The sequence below is a fragment of the Thunnus albacares genome, chromosome 19 (genome assembly GCF_914725855.1).
Source record: "Thunnus albacares chromosome 19, fThuAlb1.1, whole genome shotgun sequence".
NCBI classification, from domain to species: domain Eukaryota; kingdom Metazoa; phylum Chordata; class Actinopteri; order Scombriformes; family Scombridae; genus Thunnus; species Thunnus albacares.
The window spans coordinates 26,720,446-26,742,602 of NC_058124.1; the positions used below are offsets into that span (position 1 = coordinate 26,720,446).

The 22,157-nt window shown below is 36.4% G+C and overlaps 1 protein-coding gene across 3 annotated transcripts in view; it reads right to left on the reverse strand.

Moving 5' to 3' along the window:
* LOC122969172 (H-2 class I histocompatibility antigen, Q10 alpha chain-like) overlaps positions 1 to 22,157 on the reverse strand; it is a 223,634-nt gene that overhangs the window by 109,258 nt on the left and 92,219 nt on the right. Inside the window, exon 1 of one of the 3 annotated variants that reach the window (XM_044334721.1) lies at positions 13,665 to 13,821. The exons of 1 other annotated variant lie outside the window; for it this stretch is intronic. In XM_044334721.1, the coding sequence (XP_044190656.1) occupies positions 13,665 to 13,719 (55 nt within the window). In that variant the 5' untranslated portion in view covers positions 13,720 to 13,821. Of the gene's footprint in view, positions 1 to 13,664; positions 13,822 to 22,157 lie in introns of those variants that run through there. One more of the 3 variants, XM_044334720.1, reaches the window with a different exon arrangement.

A 22,157-nucleotide genomic window follows, 5' to 3' on the forward strand; every position in this document is an offset into this window, starting at 1 on the left:
CATAGTTATTTTCAGTAAAACAACAATATAAATTCATAACACTAACTATGACTAATGTCTTAATATTCGGATGAAGAAAAAATTGTCTGAAGGTGTTCATGGTGTTATTCAGCAACTTTTGAAATGTATGTATCCCACGAGATACGTTGCCAGATTAGGGGTAAAAAAAAAATTGGTTCATATGTAAATTTAGTTTGAAACTGGAAGACATGTTATTTTCACTGCAAAAACATATATTATCATGCACATGTATGTACATTATGACAGTATACCAATTTTATTTTACACATATATTTATATATGTGTGTGTTTATGTATATATATCTATATATATACACACACACATGCACACTCAGATAGATAGATAGATAGATAGATAGATAGATAGATAGATAGATAGATAGATTCGACGTTACAGTCTTTTTAGTGTCAAAGTTCCTCTTTTTGTTACTATACTTCCACCTGCAGCTCAACATGGAAACACTGTCCGAGGAAACACAAAGAGGGAATTTGATGCTAAAGACTAAATGTGGCAGATATCCACTTGATATGACTAACTCACACTGCTGAAGCTTCATATAGGCTTCAGATAGACTTTTAACCCTTGTGCCTCACTAGGGACATAAAAGGACCTTTAACATTTTATTTTTTTCGATCATTTTGGCTGTGATTATGCTGTAACCATGATCTTTGGCAAAGGGGTGTATTTTTTTAATCAAATTTTGGAAATTCAACTACGTATCCTATATTAAACCTGCAGTGCAGAACTTTTACATATAAATGAATGTCTGCTACATTCAAGTCCTTGTCAAACGAGTTCACACAATGCCGTTTAAGACAGATGAATCTCTCTGTATTTCACAGTATGCAGAGTTTTTAAATCTTAAGTCAGTAGGGACATCAATCGTGCGGCTCTTCTAGACTTTATAAATGTTATAGGACTGAATGGATCAAATTCTGATAGTGAAACAGATCATTTCATGGGGGTTGTGTGATGCTCAAAACAATTTACCCATTGTTTTAAAGCCACAGCAGCAGGTTACAGCCAGTGGTGTACTGGCATACAGGGACAAATGCCAACGGACCATTAGAAACATATCAGTTTTTACCTGCCCTCTCTGTGTGACTGTCATTGGGGTTGCGCACAAGAGCGTGCTGCATGCTTGTGTCGGGCAATCACAGCCGAGCACCCCCCCTTACTCTCACTGCCAGAGGGGGGAGACAAAAGTCCCGTAAGCTTTAAGTCTATAATACACTGTGTAGAAACAATACTAATTTTCAGCACATTAGAGCCCTTCAGGTCCCAATGAAACCCATTAAAACCACATTTTTTGATCCCATGGTCGCTACAGCATAAATTCATGCATTCTGTTTTATAAGACTTTCAAACTGAAGCCCTGGCTTCAAATTTGTAGTTTTTACTATTTACCATGGAAAATACCTCACCTAATCTGCATGTTTCAATATTACTTACTCTATTGACTAACATAATGTATCATACCTGCATTTATGACAAAGGACAATAGAATAGCATGATCATCTCTTGTTGACAAACAACGCATGCTCTGTCTGGAAAGACTGAATCATGTTAATGTTAGCTAGCTACACTGGAGAATTTTTACTAGCAATAAAACACATAAAAAATGAATGATTAACTTTATAAATACATGGATAATTTAATCTGAGACAAATAATATCCACCTAAATAAAAACAGCTCAACTTTTATGTGCCTTTCAAGTTAATTAACATTATTTTGTCCACGGACATTCACAGACACGTTACCTAGTGGCAAATCCTCCGTTGCTTTGAGGATTGGCCATGAAATATATTTACTATAACTACTCAATGCAGGTACAAATTTACAACAGCAGGTGGCAGAGTTGTCCCATTTAGCGGGATTTAACCTGAACCTTTTTCAACTATGTTACACTTGAAGTGACAGAACAAGTGCATATCTGTCACTCTATGTTTGTGTGTGTGTGTGTGTGTGTGTGTGTGTGTGTGTGTGTGGGACACAAGAGGGTAAGTGATTCCCATGGCATTTTTTTCATTTTCTCCGATTTGTGTCTCTTAAATACTGATTCATGTCTTTGAAATACAGAGATAAAAGTAAGATCAAAGCTTCCGATGACATAGATGCCCATAAACACCCATACAGACTCTCCTACACGGCAAAAATCAAACAAGGCATCCTAAACCATCAGTTTATTCATGTAGCTGCAGTCGTAGCTAAACTAATAAATACAGCCAGCTCCGGAGCTATATAGGTCTTACCTGTGACACACACACACACACACACACACACACACACACACACACACACACACACACACACAGTCATTTCTGTTCTGAATTTTTTGAATGTTAAATGTTGAATTTTAACATACGAACTTTAAAGGGTAAAAGGACACTTTACATAGACTATAAATTAACAGGTCAGAGTCTTTAATCTTATACTGCACAAAAAAAAAAGAATAAATATCACTGTTGTTGCTAATCATTGACATATCCCAGACTGATAATGAAAAATAAAAATAAAAAATTCTCCCTTGCCTCCAGCGTATTGAAAATATTTATACTTTTGTGTGTTTTCTTTGATAAAATTTCGTGTTATCATCACAAAAACTGGCATTTAAAGGGTTAACATCCTGAAAATTAATGAATATTTGGAAATTATGATCAAGACTGATGTGGGTTTAAAAAAATTAACTTATTTCAAAGTGAGGCACAAGGATTAAATGCATTTTTTCACTAAATGACTGTGTGGACACACTGTGGATTTTGGCCTCCATCACTTACATTGAAAGCACATTTGAAGGATCTTTTAACATCCAGTATGAACAGGAGGAATGATTACAGCGAGGAAAACCTCTTTCACTGTTCATATGGACACTTGTTTTAAGACAGATTTGACAAATTGTGAACTTGTCCTTTAACAGTGATGAAAGTGTGAAAACTGTGACGACATTGTGTAGCACAACATAAAACAGAATAACAGCAGGAACACACATAATATTTTGTGTTGGTTATTCAAGATAACTTCATCCAAGTTTAACAGATTAATCCTCAAACTGCCTTGAAAGAATCAAATTAGCTGGTTGAGAATTAACAGGATTATTTCAGCCTGATAGCAGCATGTTAGCCTGAATTACTTATAGAGCAGCAGGAGAGTTTGTTAACTGCTTTTTTTATATTTCTGCTTCACAAAAGTCTCACATATCTACTGCAGGGCAGCCAACAAAACACTTCATATCAACAATGATTTAATCAACTTACTTTATTTAAACACAAACATATGAGTACATTTAGATTATAGCCAGATAGGATATATATTCCATGAGTCAAAATATGATTAAAATATGATCACACACAAAAAAAGGAGAATATCAAAACAGTCGACAGGAGACAGAATAAAACAGCTTCATCAGTTTCAAAGAAACACTTTAAAAATATTGACTTGAATGTAATGTCTTTCCTAAATTCAAATGGATTTAAAATGAAAAATCTATGACAAACTTTTTAGACAGAAGTTGTAAATGTAAATTTTATATTTGTCGCTACAGTCTGACAATCAATGTTATCGGCGAGCAAATTAATCTGTTTATTGCACTTCAACAGTGATGTAGATTTTAGGACTGAGCGGAGATTTGTTACACTGACAAACTGATACTTGTTTGATAGAAATATTTCAGAGTATTTTCAAGATGTTTAGACAATGTCATCATCAGTACTACACTTTTTACCAAAAGTCATTCTAAAAACAAAATAAATGAGTTCAACATTTGGATTATAATACATTCACATCAGAGCCAGAAAAAGGAAAAAACACACAGTAAAAATGTATAAAAACAGAAAATATATTTGATACATGTGAATAAAGCAGACTAATATTTCATTAATAATGATTGTATTCAACCCAACAGGTACAAACGCAAAAATCATGTTTAAACCTGCAGTGAATTTGCTTTCAGATCATTTAATATAGAATTTAAAAAGTGATCAAGTGAGCATTAAACATTATAACTTGTTGAAGCAGTTGTAGGCACTGAACAGTACATCACACAATCAGTAACAATTATACAAATATGCAAAAAAAACCCAAATACAGTTATCTTGTATTTTTGGAGAGAAAGTTGTTAATGTTGACCTTTCTCTAAAGATCGAGAACACAAACCAGACAGCTTTATACCAGCAAAGTTAAAGACAGTCAGGTCCCTAAATGGACACTTCAACAAACCGTTACACCTTCTTACAAACAAGAAGGGTCATAGTAATATTTCATTAATAATGATTGTATTCAACCCAACAGGTATAAACGCAAAAATCATGTTTAAACCTGCAGTGAATTTGCTTTCATATTATTTAATAAAGGATTTAAAAAGTGATCATAAAATGAAATAATGAACATTAAAAGTGTATTATTTACAAACAAAAATAACCGATAATTTATACCATTTATTTTCAATGATCTCTGCTTATCACTCGCTGGGGTTGAAATACATTGATTATTTCTTTTTAATTCAGGCTAACATCACTTTTATTTAATTTCAGCATATCGATGGCCAAAGCGCAAAACCTCCTATCTGAACAATTTTCTGATTGGCGGATTTCACTTTGGATGATGAGAACAAGGAAGGCTGCTCATCTTCAGTCTGTCTGCTGGATAATCCCGCCCTTCGTTGTGACAGAAAAGTCACCTGATGAAAACTTCCTATCAGGTTCGCTGGGAACATGTTGAGGCACAAAACCTCCAACCTGCATCAGCACCAGACCGAGCTGAATTCTGACCCTAATATACTACAATGTAGTAACTATTACATTTATTACACTGGCCCATCTTTTTACCTGAAAACAAGCTTAATTTTATTCTTAATTTAATTTTAATTATTAACTTCATTTAGAGCATCGTTTTGTAGAACCTCTTCCAACTTGCACAAAGTGCAAAAGCTCCTATCTGCAAAATGATCCAGGAAAAGTGGGGAAAAACCTGCTATCTGCACTATGCGAGGCACTAATACCTAGTTGGTATTGTTAACACGTAATATATTATGTATTGGGTATCCGTAATAAATAGCATTCTGCAAGAAAACAAGTTTTTTATAGTTTTCTCAAAAAAGTGCATTTTTCAGATAGGAGACTTTGCTCTTCGGCCATCGATATACTTAATTGATCATAGCTGTAAATGTTCAGTTGTAGCCTGTTCAATACAAATCACATACACTGTATACTAAGTTCTTACCATTTGTTAAAGTACTTTTTACCATTATTTCCCACCTTTAAGGCAGCCATTGGCTTCCACTAATTTAATTATGTTTAACATCATAATTTTGGCAATAAAATCAGACATGATGTTAACTGTGATGTGAACCTTTTGTAAAGAATATTTTTAAATGTTCCACACAAATACAAAAGTCCTTATTTATATACACTTATATACACTTACATATAGAAAGTTTAAAGTTTCTCCTCAGAAACTTTAAACATATCCTCCCTCTTTATATCAGCCCGCCACCTGGGCTTTTTTTTTTTTTGGTTTTACAAAATTTACAAGCATGAATTTTTTGCTCAGCACTTTATAACTCAAACCAAATCTAGCTGTTACTAATTCTAGTCCAATTTGACAAAGATTTTGTATGAAATATGTTATCAACAGATCCATCACAACAGCTACTTAAAGTAAAAACATGTATTCTTACCCTCTTGCATAGATCTACTGTTGCATTTAACATTTGCTTGAGGAGTGTAACTGTGATTAATGATCTCTAAACTTTAAAAAGTATTTTCAGATTTCAAAGAGATTATTCTTGTTTTTGTGTTATTTGTCAATTTAATGTCTCTTCTGGTTTTTCAAACTCTCCTCTTTACTTTATATCCTCTGTCCAGTAGTAAGGTTTTTTTTATCTGGTTAGTTGATTCCTCTCAGACTTAAGTAAGGAGACGCTGACCGGAGTCATGAGAGCCGTTGTCTTCAGTTGTTGTCTGCAAGAATGAACAGAAGTGTTACTTTCTATACATGTACTAACTTTTCTACATATCTCATGAGGCTGAGATGCATTTTTGGTATTAACTTTTCATTTATCCAAATTACAAAACATATTTTCTCAGTTACCTTTAGTAACATCTAGCCATGAAGACAGTATGTTTGTAATTTAGGTGTAACTCCTTTAAACCTTTAATTTATCTCTTGCTTTTGAAGGATCTTTTAATATCCACTATGAACAGGAGGAATGATTACAGCGAGGAAAACCTCTTTCACTGTTCATATGGACACCTGACTGTTGTTTTAAGACACACTTAAAAAATTGTGAACTTGTCCTTTAAAGCCTCAGTCAGTGTTTTTCTGATGGGAAAGAAAGAAAGTAGTTACCTTGGACATTGTTGGTTGTGGCTGGTGGAGCGTTGCCTGTAAATAAAGACAACATTAACACGACTAATAAACAGCTGCACTTATTAAAATTCAAAATATACATATCCATTTTTTAACTGAGGAAAGTGTGAAGTTCATGATTCAGAGTTTACAGACAGGGCTGCCTTAACTAATGATTTGACTTACTGACCATCTTCTCTTAATATGAGTCCATGTGTCTGATAAAACGTGGAGCTTTTTCTGTCTCTACATCCTCTTTGATTTTTTTTTTAAATGATCAGGATTGTTTGGTCTTTGGTTGGTTTGGTTTGTCTTTTGGTCTATAAGTCTATATTCTTGCTGTGTTTACAGAAATGACTGATACCAGTTAGACTTCTGAAGGTGAACTGGTAATGTATGGCAGAGGCTCGTGTCCAGAAGGTCTGCCTCAGGTTGGTGATTTATGTCTGAACAACTGCACCCGTCCACTCAGTGGCTCCTAGCCAACCTACAAGAGGCCCTTCCTCCTCCTCTGTCTCAGCTTTTTTTACACTTTAATTTATTAATAAAGTTAAATCTGGTTTATTCAGACATTTGGGATTCCTTCATCATGCTGCCTCCCTCTGAGTCATTGTTGTAACATTATAAACATCTTTAGGACCAAAATATTTAACATTTCAAACTTTAAAAGAATCCACAGCAGAAAAGTAAAGCACTTACCTTGGGCAACAGGACCTCAATGTGGTACAGCTGTGAATAAACACAAAATTAACACACATATAAAAAACAAAAACAGCTAAACTAACTATTGTCAAGTTCATTGCACAGAAGTTACAGCCTGGCCAGGACTAACTAAAAGGATTAAGTTGCCGTCAACAAATCAGTTCTTCTTCTTCTTCTTGGTTTTACTTGTTGACAATAAGAAATATATTTAACACCAGTCTGATCCTATAAGCTAAGTAAGTCTGACCAAAGCTGTAACCTTCAAGTAAATAATATAGTTACCTTGATAATTGTTGGGTCCACCTCCTCCTGTTAATAAAGACAACATTAACACATTAATGAACAGCTGAACTTATTACTACTCCTAAACTACATAACTGATTCTAAATCTGGAAAAGTCTCTAACTGAAGAACATCATGACTTGGGACAAAACAAACAGCTGGACTTATTTCAATTCCAAACATGCATATCCATTTTTCAATTGAGAAAAATGATTATCTGAAATTAGTAACTTGCAGAACTTGTGGTTTAACTGAGCAGCTTTTAAAGACTCAATTTGTAATTTTTGTTTTTTGACCCCAAACATTTTTATGGACAAAGCCCCTGAAGACCAGACAGAAGATGTTTTTAATTTTGTGGCAGAGAGATGTTATATTGTGTGCAAAAAATGATCTTTAATACAGTTTTTTAGTAGGAACAAGTTATTTAAAAGATGTGTTTAAGTTTAGGATAGCTACTTAATGCTTCTAGTGCTTCTATAACATGGCCCTCAATTATTCATGGATGTCAAGTCAATGACATGGTCTGAAACTGTTCAGTCCCTCCATTAGATAAATCTATTGTCCTTTAAATTACACAGCGTTAAAATACACAGTTTGAACACTGATTTAATTTGAGGACAATCCCAGAGCAGTATGACTTCAACTGTATGAAATTCAGAGGTAAAAATAAAACTTTATCAAATTTTATTCTCTCAGTTTTGAGGTGACGAGAGCAAGTTGCATGACAGAGAAGGGTTAGGGAAAGATCATGGTTTGGGTTAAAATGAAAATAAAAAATAAAATAAAAACAGCCGATGTCTCGCTAAAAACACCCGCTTTTGTCGGTTGAAACAGGAAGCGGACATTGGTTTCGAGGTGGTCTTGAACCGTGTTCTCTGCTGATTTCCAAGAAACTTACTAACCAACCACCGACCCCTCCTCCTCCTAATAGGAAAGATCAGCTCATATAGATCGCATGTGAACTACGTCACTTTAGAAATGTTGAGATGATATGTATTGTTGAAATGTTAATATGCTATGTATTCCACATGTTGAAACGTGGATATTCAATGTTTCTGTGGTTTGCAGAAACGTACAATGCCAACGTTTTATTTTGGCCACCAGGCTGGAATGTATCGTACATTATATCTCTCCAACATGGTTACAACTTATGTGCACTATTTCATTTCAGCCGCAGCATCAAGTATAAATATCAGAACTCTGCTAACTGTAGCCTCAGTTTGTTCCTCTCACACAGAGCTGCTGGAGACGTTAGCAGGTCTGATAAGAGACGTCGTGCTGCTCAGAGAACCCTGGTTATACAAATAATTTATTCCTTTTCTGTGGCAGTAAACACAACACATGGGCCCGCTGATAACTAACTGTGCTGTATTAAAAGCTGTATGATGTATGTATTATGTGCTGTATTATAAGACATTCAGACTGATGACGGTAACATTAACATGATAAACCGCAGGGCTACAGCTACGTACTGACACTCCCTCACAGACACACACACACCTGAGAGCTTCTCGTAGTAGAAACTTTTACAAAGGGCCATGAATGTGCTTCTAGTGACGGTCAAAGCTCCGGCGGACACAGAGAGTCTGACAGCAGCTGCTCATGGCCGGTTATCTCTGACTACCAGCTCTACATCTGTTCATGCTACACTGAGCGGTGGTCAGTCTTAATCCACTCTCGTCGATGTCCCCGTACCTCCTGCATCACGCACTACGTAGCCACGAGGCCACGCCCCCTACAGTCATCCTGTGCACATCTTTTAAATATGCTGGGATGGAGGGAGCTAGCAGAGTTTGACTGTGTAGTTACTCTTTAAATCAATTTAAACAACTATTAAGTAAATAGAGCATTTCCATTTTTTGCTGGAAAACTTGCAGGAATCAGTTTCTTTTCTTAAAAGAGCTATTTTTTTCTGAGTAACTAACTGTTTTATATATTTTCTTTTAAAGGATATAAAATAAAATATGGGAAAAATGTATCCACTCCACTGGTGCCTTGTTGAGAAAACACAATGATTATATATTACACCTACCAATTATCCCGTGTCTATACAACACCACCAGCAGCACAGCCACGATGACGACAAGGAGGAGCACAACCACAACCATTACAGCATTAATGCCTCCACTATTTCCTCCAGGAGGGTCAGGATGTTTATGATCTAAAACACAGAAAACATTTACATTAGTTTTCACATTCAGTTGACTTTTAACATCATTAATATTTAGTTTCATGTGACTCAGTGTTGATGCATGGTACTAAAATGTAGACGTGATAATCAGTGATAATGTGATAAAAGTGATAAGATACAATTTAATGACACAAAATAACATGAAATGTGGAGACTATGTCAAGAGTCAAAAAGGATTCTTACCAAAAAGGCCAAATTTCAAAATTCAAAAAGTTGGTTCTTGCCAGTTAATGTTGTGGTTTTTCTCTTGTAGCTACTAACTGTGATGTTAAAAATGAATGAATCCACCTCATCTTCAATAAAGACAAACATTTAAACACATTTTGAATAAAATACTCTCCTCCAGTGAAGAAGTAACTTGACAGTAGGCAGCTTTTGATGCAGACTCTTACTGCATCGCACCCTGAGCTAATACAAAAAGGTCCAATATGAAGCATAACTGATTAAGTAAAGACTATATCTGATTTAATACAACGTGGATCTCATTTGCTTATGTTTGTCTTGGTTATAACCTGTCTGATCATCTGATCATTTGCATTTTTGCTCCAAACAACTTTGTTGAACTGTGACAAATTGTAAATTGAAATAAGAAAGTTTCTTACCCCAAATCCTCTCCTCATATACACTGGTTGCTCTGTGAGTGACTTCACATCTGTATGAAGCAACGTCACTCCTTAAAATCTCCACACTGTCTCTTCTCTGGTAGGTTTCATCTTCATTTGGTCGAACACCTGAGGTCAACAATCCGTCCTCTTTAGTCAGAACACGGCCGTCTCTTTTGATCTCCAGGATGATGTCTTTTGGGTAGAAACCTGTGGCCATGCAGGTCAACATGACGGTTGCCTCAGTTTTGGTGTTCGTGGCAAACACGTACACATCTGGCGGAGCTGGAAAGAGAAAATGTTAGTTGAGTTAATGTTTACAGGGAGGCTACATAGCATTATGCTAAACCACATGTGATACTGTTTGTACCATCCTCATAATAAACTAAAATAATAGAATCTGTTGCTACAACTACTACAACAAATAGTGACAATGATATCTTTAATAATAACAAAAGTATAACACAACAATATACTGGTGATACTAAACTTAGCAACATAAAAACACTGCTGCTACGACACACACTTCATTTCATTATTTCTGCTCTTTTTCCAAACAATTTTCTGAGATTTGAAGATCATGTTTGTTATTGAATATGGTGTTTACGAGGGTTGGGTTCCAATAGCCGGTTCTCTATATATTTGGTTCCATGATGGCAAAGTACCGGATTTGTTGAGCTCCAGGGCTAATTTCTTTTATTAGCAAAGACTGGTGTACAGAGCAGACGGAGAACAGTTTTCTCATTTACAGTATATACTGTAGCTGACACTGTCCGTCTTCTATCAGCGGTAGCCAATGAATGTTAACGCCTTGAGTAACTTGACATATTGACAGTTAAATCAGCTTCAGTTGTCAAAATCTCCTGCTCAAACTTTAATTTATATCATATTAATTATTTAAGTTAATCAACTTAATAGTTCAGAATCAGGACTTCCAGTATTTGAAACAAGTAGTTCATGAAAAATAAAGTGTACAAGTGGGTTATAGCAGTTATTTAAATGTGTCAGATACATATTTAATCAATATTTAATATCTTCTGCTGCTCATCTCACTTTCAGGTTGTTGCAACAGGTTGTAAAATGGAACCGAAACTGAAGTGTTTCTGCCTTCTTTCATGAAGTTATTTTTAACTTTTATTACAAATGTTGAAAGCTGAACCTCAGTGGATTCAAAAGGATTCAGAGTCAATAAAATACAATTGAACCATAATCCTAGTGAAGTGCTGTTTGTTGATGGGAAATGTTGCCACATCTGGACCTGACAATTTTCCATCACAAATACTAAAATTCAGGGAGACAAACAAAAAAGGCAAATTTTGTGTGAATACCAATAACATCAAGAACAGCTGATTTCATGTTTGACATTTTAACAACCTGCATAGTAATCCTTCTATTACTAAAGCCACGTCTATAATCTCTAGTAATAATGGATATAAAAATACAGAAATGACTTTCTGTCATACATACAGGCTGCTTGCAGCTGCTTTTGTCCGTATGTCATGAACTTGTTCAACCAATCTATACACTCGTTCTCCAGGTAGCCTTTGGTGTATTCTTTTAGGACCTGGACACCATCCCACTTTCTCTTGGTCGGGACTGCTATATCAGTGGAGGCAACCCAGACTGCATTGGCATCGTCGAAGGACAGGAAGTCTCGTCCATCGTAGTTGTACATGTCAACGCCGCGACTAAACGTCACATTGCCATCAGGCCTCGTCTCACCCTCACAACCGTGCATCCGCTGAAGAATATGGACATCTAAAGGGGAGTGACAATGAAATAAATTACAGAATGAGGGCATGGAAAAATGCAGCAAATAATTACAATTAAAACAGTTTCATTGAAGCTAATTAGAAGTTATCACTTGTTCCTGATTTAAGGAAAAAAAACAGCTTCATTTTTGCTGGAACATTTATCTTTACTAAAGGTATTACAGTTGTTAATTTCATAGTGTTAATTATTGATTCATCAAAAAATGATCCCAGTCTGACACAGTTCATGGATCTTACTAGTGTCATTCTGATTCATTCGTTTCTTCAGGATGTCAATTTTGTCTTTGAACCACTGCTGCTTGCTCTGGCGGGACTGTGTCTCTTTCTCCCAGTAGTCTGCTAGAAGTCGTTCTTCCATCCAGGGCTGCTTGGGAACTGTTTTCTTTAGATCACTGTCATAGTAGTCGATCATCCTGCCGTCCATCAGACCCATAGCTGTGAACTCGTGGATGCCCGGAAGTCTAACAGGTTTGGAGAAGGCAGTGTAGATGTACTTGAGGGAATGTTTCTCTGAGAGTCACACAGAGAGAAAGACAGACAGACATGTTTACAGATGAGGCAGATGAGCTCCAGCAGATTTGACTTAATGCTTTGGACTCTTACCAATCTATTTACTGGCATCAATCAGAATATTTAGCCACATGTATGAGCCAAACAATACGTTCAGGAGATTACAGCATATACATCATAATTATCACAAAGAATAATTTGATTAAAATGGAAATTATCAGCCCCCCTATGGCTTGTTGACCTGATGTTTGTGAACACACAGAAAATAAATGTTTGCATAAAGAGCCTCCAACAAACTTTATTCAACTCTGTGAACAACCGCCAACAGGACTAGACTGGACATTTTTTATTAATCATTTTTTAAATGTTATTATTGTTTATTTTTTGCATCATTGTCTTTTGAAACTTATTGGTTAACAGTTTTATATTATCTGCGTATTTCGACATTCACTCACTTTCAGCCCAGCACCTGCCCTCTTCTACCCTCACCTGCTCTTGGCTTGTTGATACCAATGATAGACCTGCTATAACAAACTGTTCTTTCTTTAATTTACTCTACTTCATTTGTAGGTTGATGTTGTTTACAGCTGTAACTATTATTCCAGTAATCATATTGGCACATTTTGATAATCAATAATTGTTTCAGTTTTCTTTTCAAGCAGAAATGTCAAACTTCCTGTGGTTATCTGTTCCCTTTTTATTTCTTTTATGTATCAGTAAATTCTTCGCCTTTTTTAGATTTTGGACTGTTGGTTGGACAAAACCAACAATTTGAGGACATCTTGAACTTTTGGAAAATTGTCTAATGTATTAAAAAAATGTATTAAAAAAGAACAATTATTTGAGTCATTAAGAAAATAATCGGCAGGTTAATCTATAATTAAAATAATCATTATTTATATTTATGATAATGTCCTTATTTTATCTTTTTAGTATTTGAACATGAAAATAATCAAACTCACTGACGACATGTTACACTCTCAGGTGATAAGTTACTAAAGATTTTCTAAGTAGTTGATCAATTTTCTCATGTCTGTTTTGATGTAATAGGCTTATGGAATAAGAGTATATTACAAAAAGTCAACGAAAAATCAAAAAAGTCAGTCTATATGAATAAGTTAAACTCAAATAATCAACAGAAAACTGTCACAACTGTGTCTTTTTTACTTTCACTTTTAACCGGAATCACATTAATGTGTAAAAAAATAAAAAATAAAATAAAAAATCTCTCTCTTACCGCTGTTTACCGTCAGTCCCGTCCCCAAAAGGACGAAAACTGCGATGAAATACATCTTCACCACAAAGTAGACTCCGTTTACATTTCTTAAAGTTCGTGTTGTCCAAGTGTTGGTCGATGTTTTAACTGCATGACGGCAAACTGCTCCCTGCTTCCTGCTTCTCAGGTCTGTCTTATATATAAACGTTTCTATATAACGTTTCTATATCTATTGTCTGTCTGCTCTGCACGGTGCGTTCAGGTGCTGCTCGTAAAGTTGGGACATTATTCAAGTCACGTCCAAGTTTCCTACTTTTAGTAGTAGTAGTAGTTTTTGCTGCATGGGATCATTTCGTTCAAATAACTGTCTTAAATCAACAGTCAGGAGCCCAAATTAACATTGAAACACATTGTGACTGTAGCTTTTCTGATGTCTTCTGTGTGAACAACATTACCTGCTACTAAAGACACTGGTGTCTCACTGCCATTTATCAAGGGGTCTGTTCAGCTGGCCGTCTACTAACAGTTGATCAGATGACAGCAGACAAACTTCGTCTCCTTGTAGCTCACTCTGCATACAACAAAGAAGAAGCTTTATTGATCAGTTTACTGAAGGTTTCAGGTCCTAAATATGTACAGCTAGAGGCAAATTTAAGGTATCTCGCCACAGTAGGTATAAAGAGGTGATGGTTTTATTATCAACCATCAGTCTTCTTCCCAGTGTCATAACATTACAGCTGATGTGTTGTGTAAAGTTATATTGTCACAGCATGCAGCCAGTGCGGATTAGTCTGGTGCAGATTACTAAAACATAGTTAAACACGCAGGCTGTAGTTTATCTTGGTATCTCTAGTATAGTTAACAATCACTTATGAAGCATTTTAGTCTAAGTAAAATCTCAGCTAATGAAAGAGACAGCATACTAACCTAACGTTAAGCTAGATCATGTAATTAGTTTCGCCTGGCACGACTAGAACAGGAAATATCACCTCATAGCCATAAACTGATGCAGTGAGATCATACATGGCAGGTGTGACAAGGTGACCCCCACAACCAACAGTGACAAAGTCCCCAGCTGATTTCTTTACAATGTTTGGGATAGACTGTGAAAGTTTTGTGTCAGCTGTCTCAATTATAGTGCATGACATAGATTCACTGTCCACTAATGCTGTGAGAACATTCCCACTATCATTAGTCACATCTGTGTAGAATAGACTATCAGTCTTTGAGAGTCTTTGCAGGTTTTGCACAATCAGTGTTTTCTGTGACAGCACTATGTTGCTGTAGGTGTGACACAATAGTTCATAATCATCAATGTCTGTCAATGTCCAGGGTGAGCTGTGCTTTCCTGCCCTGCATGCAGATCGTTCACTTTCCCTGCTGACCATAGAGAGGACGACGTCTCCCTTCTGGGCAGTTACATCTTGAATGGCCAGATAGGCGACACAGGAAACACAGCTTGTTCTCTCAACAGTGTGTGAGGGCAGAGTGAGAGCTGTCTTTACATGACTTAACATGGCGTGTCATTTAAGCCCTCAGTTTTTGGAAGCTGCTTGTTGGCTTTTTATTGGCTTGAGCATAACCTGGGCCTGAAGCAACACTTTCTCTAGCATTCCAGACAACCTCTCTAGAGCAGAGGCGTCTTGACTCAGCTTTTTTCTGGGGATGTCTGAAACTAAAGTAGCATTAGGGCTAACGTCACCTTCATTCATATGGATTCTGCTACTCCTCTCAGTAGAAGACCTGAGTCCCTTCTCTAGTTGGTATCCATCTAACACTTCCTGAACCTCACGAGCTCACCATTTATCAATTGTCTCGGACCTAAAGGTAAGAGCTAAATCTCTACTGGGGCAGTGACTTCAACTCTGGAGTTGTCAAACATTTTACCCTGCTCTTTAAGACAACTTGCAGCAACATCAGCAGCATTATATGCAAATGGATCCTCTTGTTCTTTTGGCAGGCTGGAATAAAAGTCAGCTCGGAGCACAGAGGAGCAATGACTAGAGCTGAAATGTTTGCACAGGAGTCCATAAGTGGCCTGTTAGTGATGCTGGACATCAATTTCACCGTTTCTTTTTCCAAATTTCACAACATCTTTTGCTCTGCCTCTTAGGTGGATGAACATTTCCTCAGCTTGGTTTTCCAGCTGAACACCACTTTTTCTGATGTCAGTCTTCAAAAGACTATGAATATAAGTACACAGACACATACACTTATAAATATTATGCATATGAATACATCATTGTCATGAATTAGGGAACGTACACATTTGCACACATACACAACACATGTAAATTAATTATGTGATATAAATACTGTTGTTATTGAGAATGTCACTATTTATTATGAGCTCTATTTAATTAATATATTTCTGTAATGACATGTTATGACTATTTTTAAGTAGGAAAGCCTAACCAGGGACAGGGGTTGCAAATTAGCCTTGGCTAGAAATCCTTTATGCAATACATCTGTTTCATGTTACTTTAACCTGTTACAATGTTTTTTTTGCATCGTCCCAGACAAATAAACTAATAAATAAATAATGATTTCTCCCATTCATCAACAGCCAGAGTATCTGAACTCTCCCCTCAGAATACAGGTGAGTCTTTGATTTCTCTCTAAGTGACCAGCTGGACTTGGGAGAGATCCAGTGTGCGGCTGGAGTCTTTCTTATTGCACGTCTCTTCATGACTCATATGCACAGCAGCTGTAAGGCTTGATGTGTTGAGGTATGAAATAATGCTATCTGCTAGCTGCTGCCCTTTCTGCTGCACATTACTGCTCATTTTGTCAACTAGTCTCACATCATCCAGAGGAGGGTTTGGAACTGATGTTCTAGTGCACTGTGGTGGATATAACTCATCTATAGACTGACTGTGAGGAGTCACTACATCCCTACATCTGAAGGGACTGTGCACAGAATCCTCACCAAAAGCTGTTTTATCCCCCACCTGATGGTCACCTAGTGAAAATGGAGCAGGTGTGTTATGTAACCCTTGACCCTTACCAATACTGAGAGGAGTCATATCAGAGGTACCAAATTTGCTGAGACTAGACTAGATTAGTATTTTAAGGTAACCTAGTTACATTACAAGACACAGAAGGCAAGTAAACCATGGAAGATACCTCATCTGTATGTTTAAATATTACCAAACTCTACAGAGCAACATACTGTAACATACCTGAATCAATGACAAAGGACAATAGAGTAGAATGATCATCTCTTGTGTACAAACTGTGCATGCTCTGTCTGGAAAGACATCATCATGTTAATGTTAGCTAGCTATACTGAAGAGACTTTTACTGGCAATAAAACACACAAAAAGAATGATTAATTTAATAAAAACATGGCAAATTTAATCTAAGACAAATAATATCCACCTAAATAAAAACAGCTCAACTTTTATGTGCCTTTCAAGTTAGTTAACATTATTTTGTCAACAGACATTCACAGACACGTTACCTAGTGGCAAATCCTCCGATGCTTTGAGGATTACCCATAAAATACATTTCACTAACCAGGACCACGCCAAGAACGATATGGCTTTTGATGGTTTAATTGAGATAATGAAAGAGAGTTGAGACGTAGATGGATTGGTTGGAGAACTTGTTGAAGGGAATAGGAATGGAGGGATGAAGTGATGGCGGGAGGAAAGGGTAAGGGATGAGGGGTGAGAGTCGAGGAACAATTTGTCGACATACATTCACAGACACATTACCTAGTGGCAAATCCTCTGTTACTTTGAGGATCAGCCGTAAAATATATTTAGGGCCTGAGCCCCAAAGGGTTCCTGAGCCCCAAAGGGGGTATCTGTTCTGTGTCTCTTTCTTTCTGTCTTTCTTCTTTCTTTATTAATCCGCCACTTCAACCATAAATTTGACCCCCTAAACATGCTCACCAAAAACTCACCAAATTTGGCACGAACATCAGGTCTGGTGAAAAATTCGATAAAATGTAAAAATTATCCCCCAAAGTGCCAAAATGTGCTCTATAGCGCCACCCATGTCACTAAAATGGCCGCCACGGCCCGTAGGAATGTAGAGAGATTGAACCAAAACTCAATTATTCGTCTCATCAAGACCTACAAATCATACGCTGACACCCCTGACCTAAATCCAACAGGAAGTCCACAATTCACCCATGAAAGTATGACTTTGTGCCAATTTTGAACCTTGAATAAACGCTATCTCCTCCTAGGGCGTTAATGGTATCGGCTTCAAACTTTAATACATGACTTATCACACTGTGCTGAATAAAAGTTATTAAAAACTTTGTAATAACTCGAACAGTGTAGATTTTGTAAGCCCTGAAAGTTGAAGTGCCACATCGCACCTTACAATGTAAACCAATGGGGAGGCAATCTCTGGGCATGGACTTTGTGCCAAACTGGGGCGTCTGGCGTCTGAACTATAAGTCCGACCACTTTCAAACCTGTATCAATGGATTCACAACAAAAATTCCTACTAAGATATGATTTTTGATGTAAGATTTGGCCGTAGTCATGGGATTTATGAGTATATTTCACAAGAGGAGTACTCTGAAATCCTTCGCTCCAGCTGAGAGGGAGAAGGAGGGAAGAAAGTGGGGGGATGGGTGTGACGGTTAAATACAGCTTATTTTTGAAGGATACAGCAGAAAGGTCTATATACATACAGTACAATATATACAAACTTTGTATGAAGTCTGGTGTTATTATCATTTATTTTACGATAATTATGAGTCTTATATGTGTAATTCAGTAGTGGGGATGACCTATGAGGGGAAGGGAAAAAAATGTAGTGAGGATGACAGTTTAGTGATAAAGTGCTGCAGAAAAATAAAATCAAAACTAAAATTTGTAGCTCTGTACTGCAGTTTTTCCTTTATTAAGGCCCGAGCACCTAGTGGTTCGCTCACACTCTCCATTCAAATATATGAGTATTTTTCTGTGTCCAGCTGCAGTTACTTATTGTCTCTACACACCTGACAGCAGTGATCAATGCTTACTTTTTTGTCAAGGGGTACATGTGTTCCTAAATGAAAAAAATTAGGAGCACACAGAAATTTAGCAGCACACTGAAAAATGTTCAAGTAACTGTTTATTAAAGACAACAATTTATCACATACATATTTAAATGCTTTGTGTGTGTGTATGTAAATCAAAAATTATGTTCTCATTAGGGGTGCTTGATTATGGCAAAAAGCAGAATCACAATCATTTTTGCTCAATATTGACATCACGTTTTTTTAACACGATTACTTTTTGACTATCATTTTTGGCGATTGTCGATATATGCACATATTTTTTCCCACTTTGCTTAGGAAACTATTACACATGCAAGCATAGATTGTACTAAGTATGATCAAAAAAGACAATATATGATGGAAGAACTCAGGAAGACTGGAGTTCCAGAGCTCAGCATTAAAACTTTAATGAACCTGCCAAGTGGGTGGAGTAGCAGTTTGGGGTTTTTTTTTTAATTTATTAGACAGACAGGATTGATGTGTAGGATTTAATATTTGGTCTACAGTCCGAAGTGGAGGGTGGTGGTAATGTGCCTAATATGCTATAATTTAGCTATCGTTGAAGCGTGTGGCCGTGGTGTGGCATTGAGTTTTGATGTTTCGCCATGACAGAGGAAATTGCTATAACTTAAGTGCAAATGCTCCAGTCTGCCCCAAACTTTACATGTTTGATAAGAGTCCCGACCTGAACACGTCTTCATGACAATATTCAGTCAGTGATGCAAACTGGCTGAATAGCGCCCCCTACAAAATTTCAGCAAAGCAGCCCCAGCAGCAGGCAAAACAGTGGACAAAGGAAGTGATGTTTATCTCCTTCTTGCACTGTCTGAAAACAGCCCGGGTCTGATGACATCTACATGCCCGTGAAAGAAGCCCTTCGATTGCGTCGTGGCCCGACATGCGTGGAGGTGCGAGGGCCCGTTCAACGCTGCTTGCAGCTTTAATTACTATTACTACTCAATGCAGGTACAAATTTACAACAGCAGGTGGCAGAGTTGTCCCATTTAGCGGGATTTAACCTGAACCTTTTTCAACACACTTGGAGTGACAGAACAAGTGCATATCTGTCACTCTGTGTGTGTGTGTGTGTGTGTGTGTGTGTGTGTGTGTGTGTGTGTGTGTGTGTGTGTGTGTGTGTCAACTTGAATGTAATGTCTTTCCTAACTTCAAATGGATTTAAAATGAAAAATTTATGACAAACTTTTTAGACAGAAGTTGTAAATGTAAATTTTATATTTGTCGCTACAGTCTGACAATCAATGTTATCGGCGAGCAAATTAATCTGTTTATTGCACTTCAACAGTGATGTAGATTTTAGGACTGAGCGGAGATTTGTTACACTGACAAACTGATACTTGTTTGTTAGAAATATTTCAGAGTATTTTCAAGATGTTTAGACAATGTCATCATCAGTACTACACTTTTTACCAAAAGTCATTCTAAAAAGAAAAGAAATGAGTTCAACATTTGGATTATAATACATTCACATCAGAGCCAGAAAAAGGAAAAAAAAAAACACACAGTAAAAATGTATAAAAACAGAAAATATATTTGATACATGTGAATAAAGCAGACTAATATTTCATTAATAATGATTGTATTCAACCCAACAGGTACAAACGCAAAAATCATGTTTAAACCTGCAGTGAATTTGCTTTCATATCATTTAATAAAGGATTTAAAAAGTGATTATAAAATGAAATAGAGAACAGAACATTATTTACAAACAAAAATAACCGATAATTCATACCATTTATTTTCAATGATCTCTGCTTATCACTCGCTGGGGTTGAAATACATTGATTATTTCTTTTTAATTCAGGCTAACATCACTTTTATTTAATTTCAGCATATCGATGGCCAAAGAGCAAAACCTCCTATCTGCACAATTTTCTGATTGGCGGATTTCACTTTGGATGATGAGAACAAGGAAGGCTGCTCATCTTCAGTCTGTCTGCTGGATAATCCCGCCCTTCATTGTGACAGAAAAGTCACCTGATGAAAACTTCCTATCAGGTTCGCTGGGAACATGTTGAGGCACAAAACCTCTAATCTGCATCAGCACCAGACCGAGCTGAATTCTGACCCTGGTATACCATAATGTAGTAACTATTACATTTATTACACTGGCCCATCTTTTTACCTGAAAACAAGCTTAATTATATTCTTAATTTAATTTTAATTATTAACTTCATTTAGAGCATCGTTTTGTAGAACCTCTTCCAACTTGCACAAAGTGCAAAAGCTCCTATCTGCAAAATGATCCAGGAAAGGTGGGGAAAAACCTGCTATCTGCACTATGCGAGGCACTAATACCTAGTTGGTATTGTTAACACGTAATATATTATGTATTGGGTATCCTTAATAAATAGCATTCTGCAAGAAAACAAGTTTTTTATAGTTTTCTCAAAAAAGTGCATTTTTCAGATGGGAGACTTTGCTCTTCGGCCATCGATATACTTAATTGATCATAGCTGTAAATGTTCAGTTATAGCCTGTTCAATACAAATCACATACACTGTTTACTAAGTTCTTACCATTTGTTAAAGTACTTTTTACCATTATTTCCCATCTTTAAGGCAGCCATTGGTTTCCACTAATTTAATTATGTTTAACATCATAATTTTGGCAATAAAATCAGACATGAAGAATATTTTTAAATGTTCCACACAAATACAAAAGTCCTTATTTATATACACTTATATACACTTACATATAGATCTCCTCAGAAACCTTAAACATTTCCTCCCTCTTTAAACAAGCCCAGCCACCTGGTCAACTGACAAACTGTTTTTACTAAATTTACAAGCATGAATTTTTGCTCAACACCTCATAACTCTGACTTTATTTCATGATCTGTTTTCAGGCTTTTCAAAATGTCTCATCAAATCCAGCTGTTACTGATTCTAGACAAATTTGACAAAGATTTTGTTTGAAATACGATATCAACAGATCTACAACAGCTACTTCAAGTAAAAACACTTATTCTTACCCTCTTGCATAAATCTACTGTAGCATTTAACATTTGCTTCAGTAACTGTGATTAATGATCTCTAAACTTCAATATTTTCAGATTTCAAAGAGATTCCTTTTAAAAGCTAAACGTCACATTTGTTTCATTTCTTACAGGTCTCACTTTTCTAATCACCTTCCTGAGTCTCCACTTGACGTTCCAGGATCTCTTACCCCCGATCACAATAAACTTGCCTCAGTAATGTGAAGCAATAGTGTTTCTTTCACCATGACTTTGAGGTTCAGCTTAAAGAGTCATGGAAGAATTTTTTAACCAATTTAAGGCAATCAATGGAAGAAAACTACAAAGAAAGAATATGTGAAATCTGTTAGAACATTATTCCAGAGTAATCAGGACTCCTCAAACTATCACACTTACTAAAGTTCAAACCCAATTCCTGTATTACCCGTAAATAAACTTTGAAAACTCTTTAAAGAAGCTCTCTGAGCTTAATTAAATACTTTGTTCTTGTTTTGTGTTATCTGTTAATTTAATG